The sequence below is a fragment of the Elephantulus edwardii genome, unplaced genomic scaffold, assembly GCF_000299155.1.
Source record: "Elephantulus edwardii isolate Elephantulus edwardi_28Jun2011 unplaced genomic scaffold, EleEdw1.0 scaffold00056, whole genome shotgun sequence".
In the NCBI taxonomy this organism is placed as follows: domain Eukaryota; kingdom Metazoa; phylum Chordata; class Mammalia; order Macroscelidea; family Macroscelididae; genus Elephantulus; species Elephantulus edwardii.
In genome coordinates this window covers 3,497,843-3,522,441 of record NW_006399806.1, presented here as the reverse complement: position 1 = coordinate 3,522,441, position 24,599 = coordinate 3,497,843, and the positions used below count along the sequence as shown (strand labels likewise).

The 24,599-nt window shown below is 37.7% G+C and overlaps 1 protein-coding gene across 1 annotated transcript; it reads right to left on the bottom strand.

The window, feature by feature from the left end:
- Positions 1-270: 270 nt before the first annotated feature.
- LOC102857253 (caspase-13-like) lies at positions 271-23,626 on the bottom strand. The gene is made up of 12 exons (XM_006887342.1): positions 23,620-23,626; positions 22,517-22,762; positions 20,281-20,343; positions 20,110-20,151; positions 19,801-19,878; positions 8,557-8,808; positions 7,057-7,166; positions 5,851-6,024; positions 4,402-4,636; positions 3,392-3,535; positions 2,720-2,829; positions 271-369 (listed from the first exon to the last, which is right to left on the bottom strand). Exons 1-12 carry the CDS (start codon positions 23,624-23,626, stop codon positions 271-273), a joined length of 1,560 nt encoding a protein of 519 aa, XP_006887404.1.
- Between the last annotated feature and the right edge of the window lie 973 nt (positions 23,627-24,599).

Below are 24,599 nucleotides of genomic sequence, written 5' to 3'. Positions count from 1 at the left end.
TCATCTTTTATACTTTTGAAAAGAGGCTCTTCCTCGGATAAAGGCAGTATACTTTGGATGATGGAAAGTCGGTGAAAGAGAGGCAGACCCTCAGCTAGATGGATTGACGTGGTGACTGCTGAAACAGGCTCAAGTGTGTCAGGGATTGTGAGGGTAGCACAGGTTAGGTCAGGTTTCAGATGTGTGGTTCATAGACCTCTATGGATTGTAATCAACTTGAAAGTACATAACAACAACAATCGACAGGCACTATCCATACTCACTTTTTCTTCAATTGCCAGGAAAGAGGTAGAAATATCTTGACAAGGAAACCCTATCCATAGTGGGCATTTGAGCTCTAATGTTTGGTTTTTCAAATGATCGCTGTACCTAAAAATAAAACAGAAAAGTCTCTGAGACATTCCTATTTGTATATTGACAGAAAATATATTGCTTGTTATACTAGTAAATGCTAGAGATGGTGAACACATCTGTGACTGATATTACCAATTCCACAAATACTTTGTCACTTTTATTCTTATATTAGAAGTGACACTCCATGCCAGCTTCTACTCATTGCACACACTATATGTGATCTAATGTCTTTGATTTCCACTTCCCTTATTTCCCTTTTCTCGAAATCTGGATCTCAGAGATTCCCTTCAGGAGTGATCTCTTATGTCCCCAAGACTCAAATTCCAAGTGTTCTTTAAGATTTGAGCAATAAGTAAACTCCACATCCTCCAATAAAGCTGACTCTGAAACCCTCTAGCAAGCACTGATTAGTGAAATCTTCCTAAACTTAAATGCATTATTTTATTAATTTTACCCAAGGAATATGCTTTAGTGTACAATGACTAATTCACACTTTATCATCAGATTTTCACTTATGATGTCTCTCTTCATAAAAACAATGTTAGGATATAATCTTCTCAAATATATAGAATGTAATGTCTGTCTTTTCTGATAGGAATGCTTCATACTTGAATTTTAAAGCCACTACAGCTTCCTTTGTTCTTATAACACTCACAATCCCTAACGATAGGATAGATTCACTCTTGGATGTATTTATTTATTCAGTGAACATTAATTAAATGTCTATAAGTTATCAGACATGATCACATATTAAAGGAAAAATGATTTTTAAAAAAAATTTGCATTCTTGCAAGTAAAAGACAAAAAAACAAAGTTTATTTAATAAAGCTAATTGTTTGAGAGAAGAGTTCTAGAAAAAGAAAATCTGGAAGGAAGAGGAAGAAATGACCCAAGTCTTGGAACAAACATCATGAATTCTCCTTTGGACCACTAAATTAAAGGTTGTCTCATTCCTTATTCCCTCTCAAATGTTCCAAGTAGTTTTGCTTGTTGTTGTTGTTGTTATGTGCCATCAAGTTGCTTGCGACTCATAGTGACCCTATGTACAAGAGCTCTAAATGCTGTTCTATCCTGTGCCAACCTTGCTGCGTCAAATGCACTTATTCCCACCACTTCAGTCACTGAATCGATCCATCTCATCAAAGGTCTTCCTCTCCTTCGCTGCCCCTCCACTCTGCCAAACATGATGTCACTCTCCAAAGACCAGACCCTCCTTGCAACATGCCCAAAATATGTCAGACGAAGCTTCAGAATCCTTGACTCCAGGGAACACTCTGGCTTCACCCTCTCCAGGACAAACCTGTTTGCTCTCCTAGCAGTCCATGGTATATTCAACACTCGACTCCAGCACCATAGTTCAATGGCATCAATCCTCTTTCTATCAACCCTATCACTGTCCAACACTCCGATGCATAGCACATAATTGCAAAGACTATAGCCCGGATCAGGCGCACCTTAGTCTCCAGCCCGACATCGTTGTTCTTCAGTACTCTTGAGAGGTCCCTCACAGCTGACTTTCCCAGTTCAATTCATCTCCTGATTTCCTGGCTGCTGTTACCAAGAGTGTTGACTGTGGAGCCAAGAAAATTAAAACTGTTAACTATCTCAATCTCTTCACCATCCACGCTGATGCTGCCAATTGGCCCAGTGGTTAGAATCTTTGTTTTCTTGACGTTGAGCTTCAGTCCATATAGGAGGCTGTAGTCTTTAATCTTCTGCAGCAAGCGCCTCAGGTCCTCCTCAGTTTCAGCAAGCAGGGTTGTGTCATATGCATAACGCAGGTTGTTGATGATTTTTCCACCAATCCTGATGCCACATTCCTCTTCTTATAGCCCAGCGTCTCGGATGATCTGTCCTGCATACAGATTGAAAAGGTATGGAGACAGAATACATCCCTGACGGACCCCCTTATTGATTTTGAACAATGTAGTGTCTCCTTGCTCTGTTCTGACAACTGCCTTTTGGTCCAAGTATAAGTTTCCTATTAGCACAATCAGATGCTCTTTGCTTACCAATCCTATTATGATCTTTAAACGTATGGTTGCTTGCTGTCTACTTGTTTAGTATTATTTCTTTTTAAGTATACTTACTAGAGTATAGGTTTTAGCATATTATGTCTCTGAGATTTATGAATTTATAGTCCTTAAGTGAGAATTTATCCTTATTAATATTTTATCCCATTTCCATTTCTATTATTGACATATTCTTTTCTGAAGACCAGGCAGTACGCATAAAGATGGTAGAGACTAAGCACCACTTTCATGTTATTCCTGTAATGAAGTTTTACCTTCACTTCTAGAATGTGTAATAATGCATGCCCTCTGAATGGATAAGTGAATGAGTAGGAAAGGGAAATAAAGATTACCTCCCGGAATACTTCTTCTAAATGAGAGCACCAAGAATATTTTTGGATGCATGTGACGAGTTGTGTAATGAAGGGAGAACCCTCCATTTCATATCTTGGGGATGCATTATCTGTGGAGATACAGAGTAGCAAATATTCACTAGTTAATATTTCATATTTAAAACAAAGCTTGAGAATTGTCTTTACAGGAACCCCTTATATCTAAATTAACTGATTTTCTCACAGGTAGGGGAAGAAATAGGTGGCAGATTGAACTACATAGGTAAGAGAGAATTAAAGAGAGTGTCTCCTGATTGTTTAGGATGACTTATAGTATACGGTTACATAAAAACAGTTAGCTTTGAAAAGACAATTCAGAGATGACTAGAATTCTTCCACTTTACAAAATAAAGAATTACAAACTCAAGAGGATTGAGTAACTTTCTCATAATCACAAGTGGGTAAGCAACAATGCTCTTACATATTATGCCTTGTCTATGATGATACAATGGGAAAAATCAACACATATTCATTTAAAAAGTCTCTCTTCATACCACAGATTAAAAATATAAAATATGTCAAAATGGAAAGTTTCTTCCATACTCTTACTATGTGAGAACTGTCTTGGTTTTGTAGAATCATTCAGAGATTGGCTAACAACTTTCAATCCTATCTGTCACAAAAGTTACCTACGTGGTGTTGTGGAGTAGAAAGCAATGAAGTCTTTCTCCATGTGGTTCACTGTAACGCTATCCAATCTCAGCATACCGGCTGACCTTGAAAGCATATTAGCTGTAGCCCCAAGACTATCAAGAGAATACAATTCTCCCCTATTTTCTGTAGAGACATCAACATTGCATATATTACTCTGTTTCTTTCATTATTACTATTAACAATTACTTATCTCATTTTTTCTTATTGTTTGTTCTAATTGACTATATACACACACACAAATATCTATCACTCTCTCTGTCTTCTCTTCAGTGTCATTGAGCAATGAGTTGAAAATAGAGAAAATTTCATAGACCAAAAGAATAAAAAAAAGAAAAAACCCACAAGAATAAATTTATTAGATTATTGGATAATTTCAGAGTACAGATAACATTGTTAGGTAAATTATTTCTGCCTCTTTTTCTCTTGAAACGTCTCTATATATATAGCTAGTAGCTATTTGGCAATCAGGTAAAAAAAAAGAAGAAAGTAAAATTTGACTGTAATCTCACCAAACCCCACAACTTTCTATTCTTGTATTTTCAATAATGCATGAGAAGTAGGGTGGAAAAGGAAAAAACACAACTATACAAAAGCAAACAAAAAATGTGATGCATTTACAAAATGGCTATATTTTAGAATTAAATTCTTCTCAACCCAGGAATTGTCAAAAAGTCCATAAAAATTTATGAGTAAATCTGTCCAAAACACAATTTCATTTCAAGGCTCATTTAGTTTCATTAAATAATGATTTAAAGGTACTGGCAGTTTCTTCACCACTTTGCTATGGATTAAATTTCATAGAAATAGAAACTTTTAACCTACCAGATATGTTTTCATGATGCCAGCCCCTTGGATGGCATTGCCAATTGACACAGTTTAGTTTAATTATATAGGCTGGAGCTTAAGATTGCTTTCCTGAGATCAAAAATGTGGATCAAAACCCTCTGTAAGCCAATCTTTTACCTTTGTGTTTCCAGTGCACAACTCACCACCTCTGCAGGCCTGCACAATGATGACCTTGGGCTTGTCTTTTAGATTTTCACAGTTTAAGTTGTTGAAAATACAGAAGATAGTGTCATAAGATAACACATCTGGTTGTTTTTCACTATGTGTAGTTCCACATATTCCCTCCAGGATACCATGAGACATGAACACCAGGAATGTGCTGTCTGAAGAGTTGTGCTCTGGGAGCCCAGCGAACTCCTTCAGTACTGACTGCATCTCCTGAGAAGAACACCATGGTTTATTTAATCACAAGCATTGGACTGTAAGTAACTTTCTAGGTTTACTCTCGGCATTACAAGAAGCATGTGTAAACTCCCTACTATATATATTGCAGCTTCTTGCCACCAGAGCTCCACTCAATGATGAGAGTTACATTATTTTTATTGCTACAACTGGACAGACGTACTCTAGTTAAGTGTTGAACTGCTAACTATGTCAGCGATTTGAATCAATCTGTTGGTCTTCAAAGTAAGATATGATAATCACCTTCATTTGAAATTTATAGCCAGTGAAACTGCATGAAAGGTCAGCATGACTAAAACTAGGTGCAATTGCAGTGGGTTTGAGTTATCTTGCAAATGTATTTATCACCACTCTCTCTACACTTTCCATTCAATCTCCATTTCCCCCAGTATCAAACAGTATGTCATTATAGTATTACAGCACTTCTCTTCAAAAGCTCTTGCCACTGTACTTGGAATAAAACTAAACTCTTGTCTCATTGTTCATGCCCCCTCCATTTAAGACTCTACTTGCACTGATTTTCCAGGACTGCCATTCATATCTCAACTTACTTTTATTTTATCTTTTACCTGGATTGTCCCAGGTTGGAATACACCTCAATCTCATCTTTCCAGTGTCTGGTAGTCATGACTAGGAAATTATATGAGTTCCTCCATCTTACACCTTGGTCACTACAATTGATCAGTCTCACTTTCACTAATTTTCTTTTATCCTTTTCTCTCATTTTCCCTTTTTAAAATGTCATTTTCCACTTTCTGAGATTACCTGTTTGATTATATTTTGACTGTCTTTGTTCACTAGAACATGAGACTGATGAAAGTTGGAAACTTAAAGAACAGTCTGTCCCAGGCGAGTGAACTCAGTGTTTGATGAATGCAAAGGGTAATTCTGCCAAACAGTTTATATTTCTAGAAGTACCTGGTAATTATAAAGACTTCATCCCAGAGACTAAACCTGGGAAACAAAAATGTGCAATCGAATGTGCTTCTCACTTTCTGTCCAATGTCATAGAATTAAGGATATTTGAAGCACAATAGAAATTTACTGTTCAATGAGTGATATTCTTCATTTCAAGCAGACACACAGGCACATACAATCAAATGTATCCTGTGGCTCTCTTTAGGCTACAATGCTTCAGATGGAAATAAATATTAAGTATATATGGTTTGAGATGAGCGAAGGGTCTTTACCACAGCTGTGAGTTGTTTTTCCACCTTCACCCTATAGTCCAGGCTCTCAAGCAACATTGTCATCCTTTTGATGTCAAGGTCAGCCCCACCTCTCCTATTAAGACTTTCAAAGTCTGTATTACAGATAATGAGGGCTAATCGTGTGCGGTCATTCTTCTCTTTAATTGGATAGATCTGCAAGAAATGAATATTCTGTGAGTTTTCTTCACCTGAGTCTCCTAAATGTCAAAAACTAAATCAGTGCTGTTTTGTAAAGATGCCTCTTTTCCTTTACCTTGACCCTATGACACTATCTTCCTTCCACGTTGTTAACAGAAGGGAAAGACTACACCCAAGCCTCCCCCACAGTTACAGTGTTCTTGGGATTCAGAGGAACCTTACAGAACAGAATAGAACTGGCCCTTTCAGTTTTCAATACTATAAATCTTGTCAAAAGCGGACTGCGTCTTTCCTCTGTAGAGTAGCTGATGTATTTGAATCATTACCTTTTGGTAAGAAGCTTACACTTAAACCATGAAGGATTTGTGCAGTGGAATATTTTTAGGATCTCAAAGTAGAAACCAGAACATATTTGGTATAGTTACTCAAGGGTCTTGGCAAAGGTAAAATCATTTCTTTCCTCCCTTTTTCTCCACTTACTAAAATATTTTTATGCAATCAAGTTTGAGATAAATGTCTATAAACTAGGAAACATTCTTTCTTGACTCTAGCAAAAAACGCATGGGAGATCTTTCTTTTCCTTTTGTAATGTTTTACAGTGTTATTTTTAATACATTGATTTACAATGTTTATATGTTTGGATTAAATATAAATGTATACTATTGTTGTTAGGCATCTTTGAGTTGACCATGACCCGTAGTGATGCCATGAACAGCAAATCTGTACCCTGACTTGTGTATATGTATAAAATCTAGTATGTTTAAATAGAATAAACAATCACTATTCAGCTCTGGTGTTTTATAAATATTTTCATTCCATGACTACAGTTAAAATTGCCTTCTGTATTTCATCATGGCTTTAAAGAGAATTTGAATGAAGAGACCTTGAGATCCTATTTTTTCTCACTATATCTATTAAAACATGTTATCGCTGATGTTTACAATTAGTATTTTAAGGAATTACACTTTTATCTAAAGCAATTCTCCTTGCCTCTTATTCTCTCATGCTCTCCCATCCACATTTTTGTTTAAATACAGACCACAGCACCTTTCCAGCCATTTTATCTCTTAGTTTCAGGAAATTTTCACGAGGACAAGTCTTCAGGATACCAGTGGATTCATCTGATTCATCTGGTCCAGTATCTTCTTCCAGAACAACTACATTGTATGTCATAAAATGAAAGCTATTACTTAGTTCTCAGTTTTCTAATTATTAATAGTATTGACAGAAAAGGGACATTCAACAAAAGAGATTTTAAACATGTAGGATGTTTAGTACAGAAATAAGTCCTTGGTAGAGAATATAATCTCTATGAGAGAGATCTTCCAAAAGAGAAAGCTTGAAAATTCCAGAAAAATCTGACAAGAATCAAGAATACATACATTCCTTCAGGATTGCAGTGCAGCTTCTTGCTACTAACCCACCAGAGCTTCTTAGTAATTTACTGAATATATTAATTACCTGGATCTTTATAGAAAAGTATATTAACTTACTTGTTCTCTAAAAAATAGACAATTATGCCTCATTAACTCAAATTGCTTATATCCTCCTTGAACCTTTTTGTGATAATGTCCACCTTTATGCTCTACCTCCGGAAGTTAGTGGAAAGCTGCTGGTGGGGGCCTATAAAACTCTGTGACTCTTAAGAAACCCCACAAAGCCCAGCACCAGGGACCTCTGTGAACACATGTGTTTCACTAATCATATAAAAAGATCCATATTACTTCAATTATTTTCCTATTTCATTCAAAATGTCTCCCAGTTCAGAAGGTACATGGTTTTAACAAAAATTCAAAGCAGAAAGCAAGTCTCCTTTGAAAGTGTTACATTTGAGGCTTCTAGACTTCCAGAAATTAATCCCTGGGCAAAGCTACAGTTCGGTAGAAAGTGGTTTTCTACCTAAAGTGGTTTCCCCCCCTCCTATTGCTCATTCTGTATCTGGAAATGATATACAGTCCATACTGTACAGTCAGAGGAACCCAGATCAAATAAGTGTTGTTTTTGTTGTATCCTGTTGAGTTGGAATTAACTCATTGCTAACATTTCAGTGGGTTTTGAGAGGCAGTAAATTGCAGGGGAGGATATTGCCCATCATTCTCCACAGGGGAGCTGGTAGATTCCAGCTGTATAGCTTAGTGTCATCTATTAATTTTAAAAATACATGCTGAGCATGTTTTTATGTGTGAGCTATGATATCTCTCAGTTAGAGATATGTTGATGAACAAAGCAAATATTTCTGCTTGACGGAGATTACACTGTGGCAAGGAGAGATATGCAGAGGTACATTATAGTGAACATATACAAATCATTGGGAAAAGAAAATATGCAGTAGTGTAAAGCCATTGGGAATTCTCAAATGGGATAGGGTGGGTCAAGGCTTTTTTTTGTTTCAGTACTAAATGGAATAGAAAAGCAGGGCGGAGGGTGGAAATCTGTTCTAGAGATGGGGATAGTTTACACACTGCATGCAAACAAGAAACAATAAAGACATCACCTATTCATAAGAATAATACAGATATCATCCACACTTAGACTCCAGATACTCACTTAAACTCAGCTGTTTCTGGGGTTTGGAGAAGTGGTTTTTAAATATTTTGGCTGTCTTTTCAGTTTTCTGATCAATATCTTCAAATAGGCTCACAGTTGCAGCTGCAATGTTGAATATGTCTGTCCCTAAACTTCTTAAATAATTTTCATCTATCACATTCTTCTCCTTGAAGTCAGATAAAATGCCACCAACCAGGTTCTTGGCCATTGACTTCAATGTATCCACAGAATCCTTTTGGAGTGGTTTGCAATCTAGGAAAATAACATACAGATAAGAAGAGAGTTTTAGATATCAAATTCTGTTTCAGAGGTTATCAGCTTTTTATTTGCATATGAATAATTTGAAAATCATGTAAAAGAGTAGATTCCTATACCCAATTCCAAGAAAGGTCAAGATGTGGTCTAATAATTTCACAAGTGTTCACAAAACTGCTGGTCTAGGGGAGCTCTGGTGGCCTAATGGTAAGAAGCTGCACTGCATTTCCAGAGGAGCGCAGTTCGAATCCACCAGATGCTCTGCTGGAGAAGGAGGAACAATCTCCTCCTGTATAAGTCAGATCTGATTTGATCGTATACACACACACACACACACACACACACACACACACACACAACAAAAACCAACCAACCAACAAACAAAATAACCTTGGTGGTTTAAGGATCACACTTAGAGAAACACTGATGTTCTAACCTCCCCTTTTCCCTTTACATGTGGGGAAAGCAAAAGTACAGATGAGTGCAGCTACTTCAATAAAGAGCTTTATGATAACGGAAAAAGATCAGCTTTTACATTACCCATAAATCCTTTATTTGTGGCTACTTTTATCACTAGCAATGTGTGTAGTAGTAAAATATGAATATATTATATCTATAGGATGGTAGATTTTTGGTTTAATTATCTGAGAATTATCTACATGCAGAGGTTGAGAGCACATGTTATTGTTTGCTCTCTGGTAGCAATGAAAGTTCATGGAGAAAACAAAATATGGAGGAATGCCAAGATATTCTTTTAAATTGCATGGCCTCTCACAGACAAATCAGAATGCAAATTTTTAGAACAATTCTAAAGCAAGTGAGAGTTCCAGTTCAATATGTATGAATGCTCAAAACAAGTCTTAAATTAAACATTAGTTCATATTTTCATTTCTCTTTACAGAATATGCAACCTATTAACTAAAATACTTTGTTAGCACTCTCATTAGTGTGCTGTTTATACTTGCATTTCCTTCCATTCCCAGGGTGAAACTGTTGGGTCACACTAGTTCCTTTTCAAGTCTCTTTCTCCAAAACTGTACTCTCACCCCAACACTGTCATGTTGTTGTTGTTATTAAGTGTTGTCGAGTTGTAGACAACTCATAGCGACCTTATGACCGAAAGACCTGAACACTTGTATAACTTTCATTGTTTCTCCAAGTTCATAGAGTTTCTGGAGGCAAGCTATTTTGGAAGTGGATGCCACTCTTGCCTCCAAGCTTATTTTAATTGAGGAGCTCCACCAAACACTGTCCACCATGGGTAACCATTATCACATTTGACACATTAGTGTCACAGTGTTTAGCATCACAGCAACCACGAGTTACCTCTGTACAGAAAATGGACAGACCAGTGCTATACCACTTAGAAGAATGTTTGACCAAAACCAAAACCAAGCCTGAGGGTCGCAGATTAAAATCACCCACCTTTGACTCGGTAGCATTAACTTTCTATCCACCAGACCCACAGAGCTCTCTCTATGTTGGTGTTGGTGTTGTTAAGTGTCATCGAGTCGTAGACAACTGATAGCAACTCTATGAATGAAAGACCTGAACACTTGTATAACTCTCATAGTAATAGCTTGATAGCTTGCCTCCAGAACACTACCATAGCCAACAACAAAAACAAAACATTTCACTAGTCATGGCTTCTGGGGCTCCCTGGACAGTGGGAAACACGATTTAAAAAAAAAAAGAATTCTATATAATTTTATTTCCTTTCCCCCTGCAAACAGCATGTTGATACTTTCTAAGTAAGTGACTACAGCTTCTCAAATTCCTTGATTTCTGTCAAAGTCCTCCCACTTTGCCTACTCCCATATAGATTCCTTCAGTTCAGGAACAGGAAGCAATTCTTGTCTTTTCTCTATGTTGTACTACAATTTCAGAACACACACGTACAAGTTGTTCTTACATTACTTTCCAATTTTTTGAGGGTTTTGTTTTTTTGGGATTTTTGTTGTTGTTGTCGTTTGATTATTTTTAAGAAATATATTCAGTAAGTAAAATTAAAACACCTACTTGGGCATATCACAAAGTAGAAATTCTACAGGTCATAAAATCTCCCAGTCAAAAAAATTCTGGTCAATTCCACTTCACTAATAAATTTTACCAATCATTTTGAGAGGTGCTGACATCAATTCCACTTAAACTGTTTCAGAATATGGAATACAATAGAATACTTTGAAATTCACTACATATCATAGACACAATGGACAAGTGAAAGGCAATAAAATAATTTCTGATTGCAGATAATCAATCTTAGAGAGAGAGGATTATGATGCACGAGTAAGTTGAAAATTTTAGGAAAGTGATAGGGTACAAGATTAGCATTAAAAAAATCCCATGTTGGATTGCTTTGTTGTCATTGTTGTTAAGTGCTTTGGAGTTGATGACAACTCATAGCAACTCTATGAATGAAAGACCTGAACCCTGTGGATTATAGTAACAATTAAAACTCTGAAAAGGTAAATAAGGAAAATAATGTCATTTACAAATGCAACTTAAAAGAAAAAAGCATTTAGGAATGAACTACATAAAAGGCCTATATAAAGAAAGATATAAACCACTACCGTAGGAAACCAAAGAGACCTACATAAATGGAAGAACATAGACTTGGGGAGGAGGGCTTAACATTGTAAAGAGGCCAATATTCCACAAAAGCATTCTATAGATACCTCTCAAGGTCACCTGAAATTCCATCATCATTCTCAAAAAAGATGTAAACAGCAATCACCAATTTTATATAGAAATAAAATAACTATTGGGCAAACAGAGACACTGAAGAAGAAAAAAAAAAGGTCTTACACTTATGATCTCAAAATGTACTATACAGGATGATAAAAACAAATCTTGGTACTTACATATTAACAGACACCCAGAGAACTGAGGTCTTACAATTAAATACATGTACCTATGGATGAGTATAACTTTCTCGGCTCTATAATCAACACTCTTGGTACCAACACTTAGGAAATCAAAAGATAAATTTCACTGGAAAATCTGCTGTTAGGGAGCCTCTCCAGAGTTCTGAGAAGCATTGGTGTCAATCTAGAGACTAAGGTCCAACGGATGCAGGCCATGGTCTTTGCAATTACTTGCTAGTCATCAAAGAACTGGACAATGACTAAGGATAACAGAAGAAGAATTGTTGCCTTTGAGTTTTTACGCTGGAGAAGAGTCTTGATTATACCATGAACCAGAAAGAAAACAAATGAGTCTGTCTTGGAAAGGGTGAAAACAAGTTTCTCCTTGGAGGCTAGGATTTTGAAGCTCTGTCTCATTTACTTTGGGAATATTAACTAGGAGGGACCAGTCCTTGGAGGACATTAGTCTAGGTAAGGTCCAAAGACAACAACAACATGGACAGCTAATCTTTGACAATGAAGTGAAGTCCATTAAACTGGGAAAATATAGTCTCTTTCACAAATGATGATGGTTATACTGGGTATGTATTTGCAGAAAATTGAAATAAGATCAATGTCTCACATCATATAAAAAACAAACTCAAGACAGATCAAAAAGTTAGGCATAAAACCTAAATTATAAGGATAATAATGAAAAGGGGCAGATTTAGGAACCTAAATATACAGAATAAATTGATTATCAAATACTATAGGAAAAAACTATCTCAGTCTAGAGACTGAGTGTGCCTGATACAGGCGTCACAATTATTTGCTATGTGTCAGAGAGCTGGACAATGACTTAGGATGATAGAAGAATCAATGCCTTAAAGTTGTGTTGCTGGACAAGAATCTTGAACATACTATGGACTGCCAGGAAAACAAACAGATCTATCCAAGAGAGGGTGAAACCAAGCTGCTCCCTGGTAGGAAGAATTTTGAGGTTCCTTCTCACATACTTTAGGCAGATGGTCTGAGGGAACAAGTCCTTGGAGAGTGACATCATGCTTGGAAGGGTGGAGGGATAGCACAAGAGAGGGAAGCCCCAGGATGAGATGGATTAAGTCAATGACTGTTGTTGTTTGTTGTTATGTGCCATCGAGTCGCCTGCGACTCATAGCGACCCTAGGTACAACAGCCCTAAACTCCGCTCTGTCCTGTGCCAATCGCACTGTCTCTGACACTCCCATCCCAATTATCCCAGTCACTGAATCAATCCACCTCATAGAGGGCCTTCCTCTCCTGCGCTGTCCCTCCACCCTCCCAAGCATGATGTCCCTCTCTAAGGACCGGTCTCTCCTCACAACATGTCCAAAGTAAGTTAGACGGAGCCTCAGAATCCTTGCCTCCAAGGAGCCACCCGGTTTAACCCTCTCCAGGACAAATCTGTTTGTTTTCCTAGCAGTCCATGGTATTCTCAATACTCTTCTCCAGCATCACAGCTCAAAGGCATCAATTCTCCTTCTATCCTCCTTGGTCATTGTCCAACTCTCTGATGCATAACAGGTGATTGCGAAGACCATGGCCTGTATCAGACGCACCTTAGTCTCCAGAGAGACACCACTGCTCTTCAACACTTTGGAGAGGTCCCTAACAGCTGACTTTCCCATGGCAATGCGCCTTTTAATTTCCTGGCTGCTGGTGCCAAGACTGTTGACTATGGAGCCAAGCAAACTAAAGCTGTGTACAATCTCAATCTCTTCACCATCCATCCTGATGCTGCCAATTGGTCCAGTGGTGAGAATCTTTGTCTTCTTGACATTGAGCCTCAATCTATATTGTAGGCTGCAGTCCTTGACACTCTGCAGCAGGTGCTTCAGGTCCTCCTCAGTTTCAGCAAGCAGGGTTGTGTCATCTGCATAACTCAAATTGTTGATAAATCGTCCCCCAATCTTGACCCCACATTTCTCCTCATAGAGCCCAGCCTCCCGGATAATCTGTTCTGTATATAAGATGAAAAGGTATGGAGATAGGATGCATCCCTGGAGTACGCCCTTCCCAATTTTGAACCATGCAGTGTTCCCTTGCTCTGTTCTGACGACTGCCTCCTGGTCCAAGTATAAGTTGCGCATTAGAACGATCAAGTGTTCTGGGATTCCCATTCTTCTCAGAGTCAGCCACAGTTTGTTATGATCTACACAGTCAAATGCCTTTGCATAGTCAATGAAACACAGATAGACATTCCTCTGGTATTCCCTGCTTTCAGCCAAGATCCATCTAACATCAGCTACAATATCTCTAGTACCACGACCCCTTCTGAAACCAGCCTGGACTTCTGGTCGTTCTCTATTGATGTGCTAGAAAAATGATATTAGGTCTGTAAGATGATGATATTGGCTGGGCACAGGATAGAGCAGGGTTTAGGGCTGTTGTACATAAGGTCCCTATGAGTCTCAGGCAACTTGATGGCACATAACAACACAGAAAATATACAATCAGCAAAAGAAAACTGAAAAGATTGAGACCTCTTAAAATGAATTCCCTATTGTATCAAAGGAATTTTCCACAAGAGTAATATCAGAATTTACATACAGGAAATAAATGACAACGACAATATCTGTCAAGGAAAACAGATGAAAATGCAGAGAAAATTCCAGGACGTCAGGAAGAAAAAACAACCACCCAATTATGATATGAACATGAATCATGAAAAGACCCTTAACAATTCACCAAAGAATGCATTCAGATGGCCAACAAGCCCATGAAGAAATGCTGAAGTCACTCAAATGCAGTGTCTTTCCACCATGGACAATACTCAGTACTAACAATAAGCAGCAAATACTGGCCAGGATATGAAAGGATTGGAATACTTATATATTACTAGTACATGCAATCACAATGGAAAACAGTTTGATGCATCTTCAAAATTTTTACCATGAAAATACCATTTGATACAGTAATCTCAGTAGTGTGTGTGTGTGTGTGTGTGTGTGTGTGTGTGTTGTTGATTGCCTTCAAGTTGAACACAACTCATAGTGATCTTATGAACAAAGGGCCTGAAGCCCCTCTACAACTATCGACATTTATCAAAGTTCATAGAGTTTCCTGAGGCATGTTATTAAGAACGTGGATGCCATTCCTGCCGATAGATAGATGATAGATAGATAGATAGATAGATAGATAGATAGATAGATAGATGATAAATCCTGAAGATATAAGAGCTAGACATAAGCTGATATAAGCGTACCTCTGTTTATTGCAGCTTTACTATATAGCAGAAAGAGGGAACAAATCCAAGTGTCCATTATAGATGAATGTTACCAATGTACGATGGTACATTTAATCAGTAGAGTACCAGGCAGCACTAAAGAATGATGAATATTTCTGCAACACTATACAACATCTTGTTGTTGTTATATGCCGTTGAGTTGCTTGCGACTCACAGCGACCCTATGTACAACATCTCTAAACCCTGCTCTATCCTGTGCCAATTGCACTGCCTCTGACACACTCGTCCTGATTTCCCAAGTTGCTGGATCAATCCACCTCATAAAGGGTCTTACCCTCTTGCCCTGTCCCTCCAGCCTCCCAATCATGATGTGCCTCTCCAAGGACCTGTCCCTCCTTACAACATGTCCAAAGTATGTCAGATGAAGCCCCAGAATCCTTGCCTCCAAGGAGTAGTCTAGTTTAACCCTCTCTAGGATGAATTTGTTTTCTCGGCAGTCTATGGTACCAATACTCTTCTCCAGTACCACAGTTCAAAGGCATCAATTCTCCTTCTATTCTTTCTAGTCATTGTCTAACTCTTTGATGCATAACAAGTGACTACAAGGACCATAGACTGTATCAGATGCACCTTAGTCTCCACAGTGACACCATTACTCTTCAGTACTTTGGAGAGGTCCCTAACAGCAGAATTTCCCCTCGCAGCATGTTTTTTGGATTTCCTGACTACTGGTGCCAAGAGTGTTAACCGTGGAGCCAAGCCGACTAAAATTGTTAACAACCTCAATTTCTTCACCATTCATCCTGATGTTGCCAATTGGTCCAGTGGTGAGAATCTTTGTCTTATTGACATTGAGCCTCAATAAATACTGAAAGCTGCAGTCCTTGACCCTCTGCAGCAAGAGTATCGGGTCCTCCTCAGTTTCAGCAAGTAGGGTTGTGCCATCTGCATAATGCAGATTGTTAATAGATCTTCCACCAATTCTGACACCACACTTCTCCTCATAGAGCCCAACCTCTTGGATAATCTGTTCTGCATACAGGTTGAAAAGGTATGGAGATAGTACACATTCCTTGCATACACCTTTCCCAATTTTGAACCATGCAGTGTTTCCTTGGTCTGTTCTGACGACTGCCTCTTGGTCCAAGTATAGGTTTCGCATTAGAACAAACAAGTGTTCTGGGATTCCCATTCTTCTCAGAGTCAGCCACAGTTTGTTATGATCCACACAGTCAAACACCTTTGCATAATCAATTAAATGCAGATAGACATTCTTCTGGTATTCCCTGCTTTCAGCTAAGATCCATCTAACATCAGCTACAATATCCCTAGTACCACAATCCCGTCTAAACCCAGCCTGGACTTCTGGCAGTTCTCTGCTGATGTGCTGTTCCAGTCGTTTTTGGATAAACTTCAGTAGAATCTTGCTTGCATGTAAAATTAACGACATTGTTCTATAGTTTCCAAACTCTGTTTGGTCACCCTTCTTTGAGATGGGAACAAATATAGATCTCTTACAGTCAGTAGGCCAAGTGGTTGTTCTCCAGATTTCTTGGCACATCTTGGTGAGCATACCTAGGGCAGCATCCATTAGCTGAAACTCGTCAATTGGTATACCATCTATTCCTGGGGCCTTATTTTTTACTATTTCCTTCAAAGCAGTTTGAACTTCTTCCTTCATCACAATAGGTTCTTGCTCATATGTTATTTCATTAAATTCTTCTGTGTCTGCCAATTCCTTTTGATATAGTGACTTGGTATATTCTTCTTATCTTCTCTTAATACTTCCTGGATCATTTAATATTCTGCCTAAAGCATCCTTGATTATAGCAACTCAAGGTTTGAATTTGTTCTTCAGTTCCTTGAGCTTAAGAAATGCTTAACAAGTTGGACCCTTTTGATTTTCTGACTCCAGCTCCTCGCACATTTCATTGTAATATTTTGCTTTGTCATTCAGTGCTGTCTTTTGGAATCTTCTATTCAGTTCTTTAGTATTTTGAGTTCTTCCTTGTGCTTTGGCTTCCATGGTGAGTGATAAGTCAGTCAGAAAAGACAAATACTGTATAGACAACTATTTTAAAAAGCCAAAGAAATGTTAACACACTGTAGTAACAATAACAATTCCTTGAAGATATGTTTATCTTTCTTGTCATTTGCTCTGTCAAATTTAAACTTTTGCATTGCCATGATCTTGGCTTTTTTTGTTGTTGTTCTCTATCAATATCCATTGTCAAGCTAAACCTAGTGTTTTTCTTCTTTCATTACTCTTTCAAAGTCCATATCTCTCCAAGGTTTAGTTACTTTTACTGCCCACGTAGATTCCAAATTTAACCATTTATCTTTCACTATAGAAGCTGCCCTGTAATCCCTAAGGAACATGGTTCGGAGGCCACCAGCTGCTCCACAGAAGAAGGATGAGTAATCTCCTCCCATGCAATTAACTGCCTCTGAAATCCCTCCAGAGGGTCTGCTATAGTTCAGTTCCTACTTGGCGGTAAACAACAGCAGAGCTAGAATAGGGAGCTCTGCTCAAGTATTGGCAAGAAGCTGTGCTGCAATCCTGAAGGCATGGGGTGTGAGGCCACCAGCTGCTCTGCGGAAGAAGGCGGGGAAATCTCCTCCCATGTGATTAATTGCCTCTGAAAACCCATCCAGAGGGTCAAGGATGGGTTGGTTCTGAGTCTATAATACATAAATTCTAATATTTTGTACTTGAAATACTGAAGCAACTTTTCACTGGACTTTTTGATTCGACACTTTAGCTATCATTCTTTTGCTAACAAACTTCCAAATGTTTCTATTGCCAGTAAAACTCAAATTCTTTTCGTTAGTTAAGACTTTCTGGGGTGTGTCTCCTGCCTAACTCTGTCTAACCGTCTTCTACTACACTCCCCTTCACTCCTTTTCTGCAAACCAATTGGCTTCCCCCATGACTTTCTTACAATACACTGTCATTCAGCCTCAGATCTTTGGCTCTTTCCACGCTAGGAGATGTTTTTGCTTTAGAGCATGTCATGACTTATGCCTCATGGTAAAATATATTAGCAACAATTTCAATAACTAACCAACCCATATCTCTTACTCTCCAATCTCTCAACCTTCAAACCTCCCTCTCTCTATCCTAATCTTCTTTTCTCATGTATTTCCTATGAAATTATACTGTTTATTGAAACCTGTACTTGGGCCAAGAAGCAGTCCTCGGAACAGAGCAAGTAAGAACTACTACATGGTACAAAATCAAGAAAGGAGTGTGTCAAGGATGCATCCTGTCCCTGTACCTTTTTAATCTGTATCAGAACAGATCGTTCAAAAAGCAGGGCTTTATGAGTACTGTGGCATCAAGATTGGAGACTCATTAACAATATATGATATGCAGATGATATAGCCTTGCTGGCTGAAACTGAAGAGAACCTGAAGCACTTGCTGCAAAAGATCAAGGACAGTAGACTTCAATATGGATTGAAGCTCAACATCAAGAAGACAAAGATTCTCACACTGGGCCAACTGGAAGTACCATAATAGATGGAGAAGAGATAGAGTTTGTTAGCAATTACCACTTGCTTGGAGCCACAATCAACACTCTTAACACCAGCAGTCAGGAAGTCAAAAGACGAATTGTATCATGGACCTCTCCAGAGCGCCGAAGAGCAACAATGTCAGTCTAGATAAAAGGTGCGCCTAATCCAGGGCATGGTTTTCTTAATTCCTTGTTATGCTTCAGAAAGTTGGACAATGACTAAGGATAATAGAAGAAGAATTGATGCCTTTGACTTGTGCTTCTGAAGAAAAGTCTTAAACATATCATGGACTGTCAAGAAAACAAATAGTTTTGTCTTGGAGAGGCTTGTCTTGTCTTGTCTCTCCTTAGAGGCTAGAATTTTGAAGCTCAGACTCACTTTGGGCATGTGGCCAGGAGAGATCTGTCCTTGGAGAAGCACATCATGCTTGGAAGCATGGGTGGACAGCACAGGAGAGGGAGATCCCAGATGAGATGGACTGATACAGTTAACTGGGGTGATGAGATTTGGTGTCAGAATTAGTGAGACTGGCTCAGGACAGGGAAGCGTTCAGAGTATGTAGGGTCACTGTGCTTCGCTGGCGACTCAACCAATAGCATTCTGTGACAGGTTTGGGAGCAGAGAAGTGGCATCCAATTCCTAAACAACTTGCCTCCAGAAACTCAATAAACTTTGATAAATGCCGTTAGTTGTAGAGGGGTTTCAGGCCTTTTGTTCATAGGTTCGCTGAGTTGTGTTCGATTCAAAGGCAATCAACAACAACAACGTTGTTAATGTATTTTAAACACCTCATTAGGGTGTTACAAACTTCATAAAAGCAGGATCTTTATCTTCTCTATTGCTGTAAATTCAGCAACTAGAACAGCACACAGGATTGCAAATAATTAATGCTGAATTAATGCAATAATGAGTAAAATGTATAAGGATTTTACTCCTTCTTAAATTTGTCCATAACGTAAAAATAAAATGCCCAGAACCAAAATCAACCCACTTTAGAGCACATCTATTACTACCTCAGTTGAGACGCTATAATTTTTTTTTAATGTGGCTCCAGACAACATCAATTTCTTAAAGTTACCACATGGTATATGTGACTCATATTGAGTATTAGGTTGTTTACTTTTACATCTGTATATACGTTTTTCTTAACCACATTTTTTTGCTGTTTTGTTTTGTTTTTTAGTTGACAGTTACTTGTATCCTTGATGTTTTATGAATCTCCTTACAGATATTGAAAATACATGTCACAGAAAACATCAGAGCCCAGCTTTGTTATTGGGAAAGGAAAGCAAAAAGTCTAGATTTTAAAATTTGACTGCAGTTCTCTTTCTACTACAACATAGGACCTTATTTTATAAGACTAAGTCCAATGACATTATTAGTGTTTATGGATGACTATTACCTGTTAGAGGTACAGAAGATGCTTGGACCAATTCAGCTTTCTCCTCAATTTCATCTTCATAGCTTTTATGTTGGGTTTCTGAAGAAAATTGAAGAGCAAGAGTGAAGTGTTAGTTTGAACATTACTTCTGAGAATTTTTATTATAGAGAGATTTGAGAGAGAATTCAGATTTTTTTAATTTCAATTATGTGGCATTTTGGTTACAATATAGGTTCCTACTTCCCGAATAATATCTAAAGTTTCCCATCAGACAGTGAATTTGCTGGCAGTTTCCTAATGAAGGGAAAGCCAATGTCTGGGATGACTTACCATTATCTTCCTGTTTATTCTCTTCATTTTCATATTCGTATTCTGAGGAGGGATAAATGAAAAGTTGAATATTAACGTTATTCAGAAATCATTTTCAAAGGTCAAAATTTATAAAGAACAGTCTACCTTTTTGGTATATTAGTGTGGAATCTGGGATTTGGAGACAGTTACCTGGAGAAGAGGCAGATGGGTCAGAAGTTTCCGTTTCTTCTTCATAGATTTCTAGTTCAGATTCTGAAATAACAGGATAACAGGTTTCTAGGGGCATTCAGGTTTCAGTAACCTACACATTTGAAACATTTTCCTTCACATTGATAAGTGACCATTTAAGTAAATAATCATGTTCAGCACAGAATGCCTCTGTGAAGCATAGAGATTTGGCCCATTCCCTAAAGTTTCAAGTTGGGAGGTGTAGTCAGAGGTATGTGGCACTGAGAAAAAGACCTTGCAGTCAGGTTTTTCTGTTTGATTTTAAAGAAAACACTTGTTCTTTCAAATAAAAGAGGAAGTAGTGTTTCCATGAATCAAAGAGCTATGTATATCCTTGTTTACATACTTCAGGAAAAAATAAGAACTTTTGAATTAAGAGTTTTGTTTTTGCAAACTCAGTCACAAAAAACCTCTCCAAAGAACACTCCTTAGAGCTATTGCTATAACAATAGGCTGGACACAGCTGTGGGGTGGGAGGCTGGTGGTGGGGAGAGCAGAAAAAGAATGGGTAGATAATGAACTTGGCACTGGAATAGGTGAAGAGAAGGATAATCTGAAAAGAATAGATGAATAGACATTATGTGCATGGCAATTAACATCTGGAGGAGGACAGACATTACAAAGTGAACTGGAAAAGGGACCGGGAAGAAATGTGTCTGAATGAATGAACGGAAACCAATCTCTTCTGTAACCTTTTACTAAAATCACAATTAAAAAAATAAACTAAAAATTTTTTTGCAATAATGTTTTTCATTCTGAAGTATGAAAATCTACATACAAATTAGATAAATATCCAGAGAGAGGGAGAACTTCAGATGTATCTTCCAAGACCTGGGAATATACTTACTTAGTTATTGTCCTGACACTGACGTGCCAAATGCGTTAATGGCTGGTTACCCAATGTGGTCAGAGAATGGGGTGGAGCTCCCTGATTAAAACAAGTTTGGAAGGAGGAGTGGCATCCACTTCCATAACAGCTTACCTCTGGAAACCCTATGGACCTGGAGAGAGGGTGAAGCACCCAAGCATCGAGGACTCTCCTTCATAGGGTCGCTATGAGTCACTTGCAACTTGACAGCACTTAATAACAACATCAACAGTTATTGTCTTGTACAGCAGGATTGACAAACCATAGTCTGTAAGCCATTCTCTTTCTACTATCTGTTTTTGTAAATAAAATTTTACTGGAAACCATCCATCCTCATTTGTATATTTGCTGTGTATGGCTACTTTCATGCTAGGAAGAGAGTGCTGACTTACTTTGATGGGGACTGTATGGCTGATAAACTATATTTATTCTCTGACTGTTCACAGAAAAATGTGAGTCCGCTGGTATATCCTCTAGTGAGAAAGAAACCTTTATGCTATATGAACACTCAAATTCCCTATGTCCTCCCTTAATCTGTGTAACAAATAATGTACCATCTCTAGAATTTAATGGAAAACTTTCACTTGTACTGTAGTTGCTACCTGGCTGAGGCTTATACAATTTTGTGAACTTTAAAAAATATGCCTTATCCTATCTCAAACCTCAGCACCAGAACACTCTCCAAACATGTGTCTCACTATTTGTATCAAAATGCATATTACTTCTTTTTTTTTTACAATGCATTTAAAGTACCTTCTAGTACAGATACAACATAGTTTTAACAACAACAAAATAAGAGAAGTCACTAGTCCTTGAAAGAGCTAAGTGGAAGACATCTAGATTCCAAAAACTTACTGCTAGTACAAAGTGTGAGTAGTTCTCTTTTGAACTTTCCAGGTGTGGAAATGGCATTGCAGTCAAGACTTTAGAGACAGAGTTGTCCTTATTAACTGAAGAAGACATCTCCGGAACCATGTATTTCTTTGACACATATTTACTGAGTGTGTATTATGTATCAGACATGGTTTTTCTGTGTTTGGGATATGTTCATGAGCAAAGCAATTGCTTCTACTTCAAGGAGATTGTGTTATAGAAGGAGGTGATATAGTGAAAAAATACATTTAGAAGATGAGAAGAACTAAGAGAAAGTGCAACAAACAAAACACTGGGAAGACTGGAATGGGATAGGATTGACTAAATAGAGTGAAAAGTAGAAAAAAAAACCCAGTTCTGGAGATGTATATAGTATATATTCTACATGCAAATGTGAAGAAACAATGAAGGCACTACTATTCAAAATCAGCAGAGAAAGAAATTTAATCTACTCACCTAAATTCAGTTCTCTCTTTGGTTTGGAAAGATGCTTCTCAAGTATCTTGCTAGCCACTTCACTTTTCTCAGTGATATTGTTGAACATGTTTACAGTTGTAGCCACAAGATTGTACACCCCCTCCCCAAATCTGCTTAAATCTCTTCCATTGATCACATTCTCTCCCCTGAGGCTTTCTAAAAAGCCATCAAACAACTCGCCCACTGGATTCTTATCAGTAGGATCCCGTTTGGGTGACCTCCAACCTGTGAAAATAATATCATATAGATGAGAACATCACCTTTAGATGTATCATTTTATCCCAATGGTTATCAGATTTTCATGTGTCTATAAGTCATTCTGGCAGAATAGAAAAGAAAGGGCTCTTGTCCCAAATTTCCAGAAACTCTCAATAGATAAAAAGAAAGTCTATTTTTAAGAGTCCACAAATAATACAAAAATTACTTGTCCATGCATAATATTCAGATTAGTGATGATGTTTTTTAATCCTCTCTCTTTTTTTAAAAAAGGTTAGAGAATTAGAGTTTTGAGAAACAGCAATATTAATAAGTTATTTGTGATAATGGACTAATTACCCATACTCTGTTCTTTTGGTCACCTTTGTCATTAACAAAGTGTGTAGCAGTAAAATGTAGATGTATCATGGCTATAACATGATAGGATTTTGTTGCCTTTATCTGAGAAGCTCTGCGTGTAGATGCAGAGCACACTGGAAGATCATGAAGAGAGTGAACATGGAGGTAAATTTCTCTATTCAACCGCATGACTTCTTACACACAAATCCTTGCGAGATTAAAATGGGAATCTTCTGGAACCTTTATAAACCTGGTTCCAAGTCAATTTGAATCCTCTCAAAAAGTAAAATATCACAGAAAGTATTTTAAAATACTACCTCATAGATTTTGATTTTTCCCTTTCACAAAGAGTTAACTAACATAGTAACTAAAATACTTTATGAGCTCCCTTGTTTCTGTTCTTTTATCCATCTCCCTCCACCCTAGAGTATAACAGTCTGAGGAGCCCCTTCTCCATTCCTACAAACTTTAACTTCAAAACACAGCCAGAAATAACAACAACAACAACAAAAAATGAAATTACTCACCCGCCATGGCTGCTTCGTCTCTCTAGACAGGAAAGGAAATGAAAACGAAAGCAGAATTGTATCATTTTCCCCCCGACTGGGTGGAACAACATGTTGATATATCCTAAGTGAGAAACTTCAGCTTCTCAAATTCCGTTATCTTTGCCAAGATCCTCTGACCTTTTCCTGCTCTGATTCATAGCCTCTTTCAGTTTGGAGGATAGGAAGCATCTTGAATATTTTGTCTTGATTTTCATAGAGGTACAAGAATTCAAGCACACACAGAGGTTATTGAACTGTTTTGGTCTGTTGCTTTTTGTTGGGTTTTTTTCCAGACTTAAAAAAAAATACAATAAATCACATTAACCCATGTCACCCCTATGCTATTTCTATTTTAAGTGGCTGAGAGGCTAAACTATTGTGAAGCCCACCCAAAGCAAGATGTATGACTCTGCAGGGTTTGAAAGGTGAGAGGGCCTGGCAGAAGAAACAATTGAAAAGACTTAATTAACAGAGCGTAAACTAAATGATATGGGTCTTCTGAAAATGAGATCGTTATTTGCACCAAAATGACCTTTAAAAAGAGTATTAATCTACATGGCGGAATGAGGTGGAAGTTTGGAAATGACGTATTTGACAAGACTAATTTCTAACATTCATTACCACAAAAAATTTAAAATTACCAATTAGTCAGAGAATATGAAAAATTACTTCTCTAAGGAAAACATTCAGATTATTAATAAATGCATTAAAAAGAATGTCCAAAATTATTAGCTGTTCAGTGAATCTTACTCCTATCAAATTAGTTCAAATTGCAAAGTGAATAAAAGCAATGATATGAAGAACTCACCAATAATAACAAATTCGAATTAGACAGGAAACAACAAACGCTGGCCAGAGAGTAAAGAGAATAAACTTTCATACCCTGCTGGTGGGAATGCAAAATGGAAGAAGCACTATGGAAATTAGTTTCGCGTTTCATTAGACATTTGAAAATAAAA

Coding starts and splice junctions, on each gene's coding strand:
- LOC102857253 (XM_006887342.1), bottom strand. Junction 20,152..20,280: donor CCCATCTGCCTCTTCTCCAG/GTAACTGTCTCC, acceptor ATCCCTCCTCAG/AATACGAATATGAAAATGAA. Junction 19,879..20,109: donor GAATAAACAGGAAGATAATG/GTAAGTCATCCC, acceptor AATTTTCTTCAG/AAACCCAACATAAAAGCTAT.